General features: G+C 35.8%; 1 protein-coding gene across 1 annotated transcript; it reads right to left on the bottom strand.

Annotated features, from left to right (window-relative positions):
- Positions 1-2,067: 2,067 nt before the first annotated feature.
- On the bottom strand, positions 2,068-2,559 carry LOC140006370 (putative receptor-like protein kinase At3g47110). The gene is made up of 2 exons (XM_072048181.1): positions 2,514-2,559; positions 2,068-2,408 (listed from the first exon to the last, which is right to left on the bottom strand). Exons 1-2 carry the CDS (start codon positions 2,557-2,559, stop codon positions 2,068-2,070), a joined length of 387 nt encoding a protein of 128 aa, XP_071904282.1.
- Between the last annotated feature and the right edge of the window lie 5,401 nt (positions 2,560-7,960).

Genomic DNA, 7,960 nt, shown 5'->3' with positions numbered 1-7,960 from the left:
AGCTTAGTGACAATAAAAGTCGTCACACAATGTACAACAATGAGTGACGACAAGAGTCATCACAAAAGCGAAATCGTTTGTGACGACTTTCAACAGTCGTCACATGGACCCCCTTTTGTGACATAGAACTAGTGACAGCTCTATGACAGCAGTAAAAGTCGTCACTGACTTTTTTTGTGACGACTTCTGAATTTTTAGTGACGACTTTTGCCTGTCACAGAAACGCAATTTTCTTGTAGTGGTATCACCTATACAACAATATTAAATTGAAAAAAGCAAAAAAAAATTGCTTTTTATTAATTTTTCTTAAATTCTTGTCTTATTTATATTGGATAATGTTCAAGTTATACACACACACACACACACACATATAACTTTAGGCTTATTAGACTAATGATGATTACATAGTAATTAGCAATAATTAAAATTACCAAAATTTGGAATAAGATTGTTATTATCAAAGGATAATTATCTTTTTTTAGTTTATTTAAATTTTTTGAATGATAAATTCTTAAAAGATGGCTAACATACCTTATTTCTAATCCTAAAGGGGGTAGATAGCCATTAAATCAAATCTCAAGTGGCAAATTAAAAATAACAGTTGACTGATTGGAGGTAGATAGCCATTAAATCAAAGGAGGTAGATTTGCCATTGACTGATTGGTCCAAGATCGAGATGTTTCGACACTACACACATATTTTGTAAATAATAGTTTTGAGTGGAACGCATGGAAAAAGCCACAATCTAGATGAATTTTGGAATTTTACTTGATCTAGTGGCTACTGATGGTGCAAAAAGCTTTTATTGAAGCTATATTTTTCCATTTATTTATTTTTTGAAAAAGTGAGTATCAAGTACAAAATTCCACACGTGTTCTCTAAATGCTTTATAGCAAGGTAACTATTGAAATAAATATTGGGTTACCATTCATTGTTAATTGCTTTTTTTTTTGTTGAATGATTAGGTATTTCTTAAATTTTTGGATAAATTTCAGTTTGGATTCTTAAACTATAAACTCACTCCTGCTTTAGTCTTTGTTGGTTGGATTTCGGGTTTCGGATAACAATAATTGGCTACACGCATGGGCCACCCATATGGGTTTTGTTTGTAGTTGGAACAATTAAGAAAGAAGCCTGTTGACTAGTCAACAACACAATGGTTCAGCTGATAAAATGCTCAAAAATTGACGAGTTTAACTAGGGATGTAAGCGAGTCGAGTCATAATCGAGTAGCTCATGAGTAGCTCGGTTAACGGCTTGGCTTGAACTCGGGTTGACCGAGTTCGAGCCAAGTCTCGAGCTACTCGATTGTCATTCGAGTCGAATTTCGAGCCAATATTTTGAGGCTCAAAACTTGTCGAGCTACTCGTCGAGTCAGGGGTATTTAAATAATATATTTATAATTTAAATAATATATATGTATTATAATTATAAAATTACCATTATGGGTATAAGTTTTACGAAATTTACAATAAATTCTTCTTTATAATAAAATTTCATAATGGCAAAAAAGTAATAACATAATTGTAAAAAGACCTAAAAAGAAAAAAATGTCTAAAAAAGGGAAGATTGGTCGAGTCGAGTCAAAAATCTTGATTAGGTTCGACTTGATAAGGCTTGACTAAAGGTCGAGCCTTATCGAGTCGAGTCTCGAGTTTAAAGCGAGTTTCTCGAGTCAAGTTTCGAGTACCGATTTTTTGTAATCGGTCGAGCTCGAGTCAAGCTCGAGCCTAGGTATATATGAGTCGAGTCGAGCTCGAGTATACTCGAGCTTGACTTGGCTCGATTACATCCCTAAGTTTAACCACCGGTTTAACTAGTAATTCAATAATCATATTATTTCAGTAATTTAAAATATTATTTCATTGTATAACATGACATCACATTCAATTCAACCGAAGAACCTGCAGTTGAATCATTAAATTGTTGTAGAGTGGCCTAATTGAAAAGATGTCGAGACTGGGTTTAATAACTACACTTCTAATAGAAGACATCATAATACAAAAATTTATTAGCATTTGGATTAAAAAAAACATCGAGTGCCATCCATTTTATCAAACTACATACTTATTTAACTGGTGGGATTTCAATATTTTCTAGTCTGGCCACAATGTTCCTCATGTTGATTCTCTCGTGCTGTAAATCGCTAAGACAAAGTAGCCCAACACGAAGAATTGACAGCAAACACTGCTCCATCAGATAGAAGTTCTGATCTTTCTTAATTAAGTTTCTGTCAACAACTGTCATAACTGAGTTCGCCTCTATAGATTTGCTAACCCACTGCTTCAAGTTCAATTCTTCCCCAAAGATATCATCAGTTGGTTTTTTCCCTGTGAATGTTTCAAGCAAAATTATGCCGAAACTGTAGGCATCACCACTTGTAGACACTATTCCTTTCTCTCCATATTCTGTAACAACAATTGGCATTAAGTGTTTCATAATATTTAGCGCAGCTTTTAGAAACAATTAATAGTTCAGAATATCGTAGTTTAGAAAAAGAGAAGAAAAATTACCTGGTGCCATATAACCAATTGTGGCCAAAGTGTTGGTTTGAATCATAGTTTCCCCATTGCCGAAGATTTGGAAATACTGAAATCACAGACATGTGCAACCATATCTTCATCTAGCAGGATGTTGCTTGGCTTCAAATCACAATGAACAACATCTGGTGCGTGATCATGGTGAAGATATTCTAAAGCCAACGCCACATCAACAATAATCTTAAACCTTTGTACCACGTCCAAGAAACAATTTTCAGAATGCAACCATTTCTCAAGGCTCCCATTTGGCAGATACTCTAGCACCAAAGCTCTAAAATCACGATTTACACAGCAACTGAGGATTTTTATTAAGTTTCGGTGACGTATGCTGGCTAATACTCACATTCTGCATCAAAGCTCTTGGTTACATACATGAATTGCAAATGGAAAACTTTGACCGCGACTTTGGATCCATCACGAAGTGTCCCTTTAAATACAGAACCAAAACTTCCAGTTCCAAGCAGATTGTTGCTGCTGAAGGAATCTGTTGCTTCTAGTAGCTCTTCATAAGAAACCTTTCGCCAATACCACTGTTATAACAGATGCAACAAAACAAGAGAACAAACAAGGACACTAGAATAGTTTTGGGGGAAATCAGATTTTATTAGGTTTCAAATCAGAATAGTTTACAGACTAAATATAAGATATATATATACAACCAAATGGACTGGACCCAACAATAGGTCCAAAACCAAGACCCAAAATAAAACGAAGGTCGAAGACCTGATTCAAGGTATCCCAACAAATCTCCACCTTGACTTGAATCTTCTCGGAAACAGATGTACCAGATGCACTAATGAAGTGCCAGGCGTACTCAGAGTCTTCTTTTACCATTCGAACTATCTCTAAGTACCATCAAAATGCCCATAAGGGCCATCAGAAACTCAGGACATTTAGCAAGTCCAAATAATGTTTAAACTTACTGTAAGGAACCGGCTTGGTGAACATATCAGCAGGATTGTCAGCAGTGCCAATTTTCTTCATCTTAATCCTTGTCTCAGATCTCAAGAAGTGGAATCGGACATCAATGTGTTTGGTCCTCTCATGATGGATTTGATCCTTGGCTAGACATATTGCACTGAGACTATCACAATATATATTAGTTTGATCCTGATGTAGGCCAAGATCTCCAACTAGTCCCTTTAACCAAATTCCCTCTTTAGTAGCCTCCGTTAGTGCCATATACTCTGTTTCAGTAGTGGACAGAGTCACTATAGGTTGTAGAGTTGCTTTCCAACTAACTACAGAATGCCCAAGAGTGAAAACATAACCAGTCATCGACCTCCTACCATCAACATCTCCAGCATAATCAGAATCTGAATAGTCTGTAACCAAACACTCTGTATCACCTCCATAGATGAGACCAACATCAAACGTACCTCTCAGGTAACGGAAGATTCGCTTCACGACCAGCCAGTGCTCCTTCCTAGGATTAGCCATAAATCTGTTAACAACACTAACTGCATGTGCCAGATCAGGTCTAGTGCAGACCATGGCATACATCAAACTGCCCACTGCACTAGAATAAAGAACCTTAGCCATATACTCTATCTCTGCTTCTGATTGTGGTGCAAGTGTAACAGATAGTTGAGTATTCGTTGCATTCGGAGTATTCAAGGGCTTTGCTGTAGACATGTCAAATCTGGACAGTACCTTCTCAATATAGCTCTTCTGTGATAAGAAAAGCTTCTTCTGAGCTCTATCCCTGAAAATCTCCATTCCCAGAATTTTCTGTGCTGCACCTAAGTCTTTCATCTCAAACTCTGCACTGAGAAGACCTTTCAACTTTTGTATATCAGCTTTGTTCCTCGCAGCTATGAACATATCATCTACATACAGAATCAAGTAGATCATCGAACCATCTTCAAGTTTGTTGTGATATATACAACAATTATACTGACTTCTGTTGTAGCCGAGCTCAATCATGTAACCGTCAAGCCTTTGGTATCACTGCCTTGGAGACTACTTTAATCCATACAAGGATTTCTTCAACTTGCATACATGATCTTCTTTTCCCGGAACATGGAATCCATCTGGCTGAGTCATATAAATCTCTTCCTCTAACTCTCCATGTAGGAAAGCTATCTTCAAGTTTAGCTGCTCAAGTTCTAAGTCCTGATGTGCAACCATTGCTAGTAGCACCCTGATAGAAGTGTGTCTGACCACTGGTGAGAAAATCTCAGTGTAGTCTACTCCTTCTCTTTGAGTGAACCCTCTTGCAACAACACGTGCTTTATACTTTATGCCCGCAACTGGAGAAATTCCTTCCTTCCTTTTAAAGACCCATTTACAAGTCACAATCTTTCTCTCTGGTGGCCGTTTGACCAATTCCCAAGTGCTGTTCTTGTGCAACGACTCCATTTCATCACCTATTGCAGCAAGCCATTGAGCTGACTCACTACCCGAAATAGCTTCTCTGTAGGTGGAGGGCTCAGGAAAATCCACCTCCTCGGCCACCTGAAATGCATAGCTTACAAAATCCCGATACTTGTTGGGAGGTTGTACTCCCACTACAAGAAATTTGATTATTAGTGACAACATTTCCTAGTGTCGAAAATTAGTTGTCACAAAATAGGGCCCATTAGCCACAATATGAAAAGTTGTCACAATTGACTGAAAGGAACAAAGGCACCAGTAATGATCTTAGATTGTCGTCACAGTTGGACTCCCACCAGAGTGCCCCAAACTACATCTACGGCGACTTTGTAAATGTTGTCAGTAATAATTCCCCTTTCTTTGACAACTTGGCCATTGTTGTCACTGATAATGATGGAAGTAGTTAGTGACAACTCACTCTTGTCACTATTTGATTTAAAATTTTTATACACTAGCAACTGTTATTTTCTATTTGCTCTCTAATGAATTTTTTAACTATTAGGAACTCAAATTTTGTCTTGCAAATCAATACTAGTGCAATAATGTAAAGTGTTATTAACCATTGAAACAACTGTCTCCTTAGTATAAAATAACTAAAAAAAATACTGGAGTATTGGGGGAAAATAATGGAAAGAAAGATAAATATGTTGTAGTAATTTAGTTTCATAATTTGGAGAAAGTGATATCAATATTAATATCGAATCTGCTATTTGATGTCATTAAAAAAATTAACTATTTGAAGCAGAACCAAGGTGCTTTTACCACTTGCAGTATTGCAACAAAATTTTCTCACCTATTATGAATATTTTCACAAAAATATTAAAAAGTAGCAAGTAATAATGTATTAGTAAAATTATACTTCAACTAAAAAGTTGGAAACTAAAAAAAGTTTGTTTGGAATTTTGCTACCAAACAAGTAAGGGGGGAATCTAAGGAATTGAAATTTTATTCAAAGTCAATAAACAAAGAACAGGCGTGGAATCGGTATTAAACATTTAGTGAAAAATAGCCATCGGTCAGGTTTACTCTTTCACTCTACAAGACACTACCAACACTTAGAACCAAATAGAACTTCTCATCCTCATCTATACCGAACATCTCCTCCTCATCTCATACTAATTGATCATGGCTGTGTAATGCTAAACGGAGAACCACGTTCACCACTAACTCTCTGCAACAAAAGGTATGTCCATTTTCTTTTTCCTCCTTAATTTTCCCCAAATCTTTTGCACTAATTATTTTTTTGCCAAAAACTTCTGTCCAGTTTTTTTGGGTTTTATTTGATTTATGGATGGAGTCATCTCCTTCTTTTGGCATTTGCTTACTTATGGGTTTTTACCCTCACTAATTTTTGGCCAACTTTTTCTTGTACAAGATAACAACTAATTTTTACCCTTACAAAATCTTTTGCCCTAATTGTTTTTTGTAAAATTTTTTTGGTGAAGGAATTCAAGGTGGGGGATGAAGTATTCGGAGACATTCACGAGCATGCTTTGTACCCAAAGGGATGTGGGTCACTGGCGGAGTACACTACAATGGAGGAGAAGCTACTAGCTTCGAAACCCAAGAATTCGAGCTTTGTCGAGGCAGCTAGCCTTCCTGTTGCCGTTCAAATAGAATATGGGGGACTTGAAAGTGCTGGGCCTTCAGCTAGTAAATCACTTCTTGTTCTGGGTGGTGCTGGTGAAGTTGGATCTTTTATCATTTAGGTAAAAATTTTGGCCTTTCTTTTTTCTTCATTCAGCTTTATCAGTTTCCTTAAATAATTTTGGGTTTCTTTATTGTCTAGGTCTATGTAGCTGCTACGGTCTTTCTTGTACCTTTTTTGGAGAGGAAGGGAAATTTTCCTGAGGTGAACTTCAATTTCATTATTTTTGGGTTATTTTCTTGCGTTGCTTAGGTAATTTCTTTTAACCATGTAATGCATCAAAATTCATAAAAACACAATCATTTTACAGAAATTTAAGGAAAGTTTCATGGTTTTAAGTATCTTTTACCTTGTTTCGCTTCCAATCTATATGTATGGTAAATCACCCTTGTCGGAAGTCATAAAAGACTTCCTATTTTGCGTTAAAATATTTGGCTATGGGTTCAACATCAATTTTAGTGCTTTTGCATAAGTATACTATAGGTTGTAAACATTTTTTGAACTCTATTTTTAATGTCGAGTTAATATCGAAGGCAGTGTAATGGAGGTAGGTTTTGCATGTTTCATTTGACAAATTGTATGCTTTCATATACTAAGTGATCCTCCCGTGCATGGTAGGTTCATATAGATTCTGTAACAATTACTTCTTAAGATTCATTTATCCTCTTATATAGGTCATGCAAATGCTGCACAACCTGTGTGCTTCTTACCACTGGGTTATTTTTTTTACCTGTTAATGTGCCAGATTATCACTCTATAGACATAAGCTTAGCTAAAAGGACATTATAGATGTAACTAACAAAGGCTTCAATGCAAAAAAAGGTCTCATAATTTCTTCATGTTATGTCTATTGATAATCAAACAATTACAGCTCTTTGATATACAAAAGATTGGTTTGCTGTTGGGTTTTTTTTTTTCAAAACATTGATATGTTTGGAAATGATTAGCATTGGCCTAACTTTCGATAATAAGAGAACCCCTTCTTCTTCTTTTTTTTGTTTTTACTAGTCATTGATATCTATTTTTATTGTCTCTCTACTATAAGTTTTTAGTATTCCATTTTGATGGATGAACTTTTTTTTTAAACTGTAAAAGGATTGGAAATGATTTAGATAGGTTGTCTTCAATTGAGTCAAAAAGTGCATTGGTTGGGAATGAGAGAAAAAATGAAGCGTTATTGTGTGCTACATCCTTCTTACATAGCAAGCTGTTAAAGGTTTGAAGTGATACTGCTAAGCTTCTTTTCTTGCAAAACCTTTTTTTTAACTAACAGTATTGATTGCAGTTGTACTATATGTTTCAGATTGTAATGCAAAAATACATAAGGAGCTATCCAAATGAGTAAAAGCCTTTTTAGTGATAGCCTCTGGATGTATCTCTCTTTGAATATGATCAA

This window comes from Coffea arabica, chromosome 5e, assembly GCF_036785885.1.
Source record: "Coffea arabica cultivar ET-39 chromosome 5e, Coffea Arabica ET-39 HiFi, whole genome shotgun sequence".
Lineage (NCBI taxonomy): Eukaryota > Viridiplantae > Streptophyta > Magnoliopsida > Gentianales > Rubiaceae > Coffea > Coffea arabica.
This window is presented reverse-complemented; position numbering and strand designations above follow the sequence as displayed.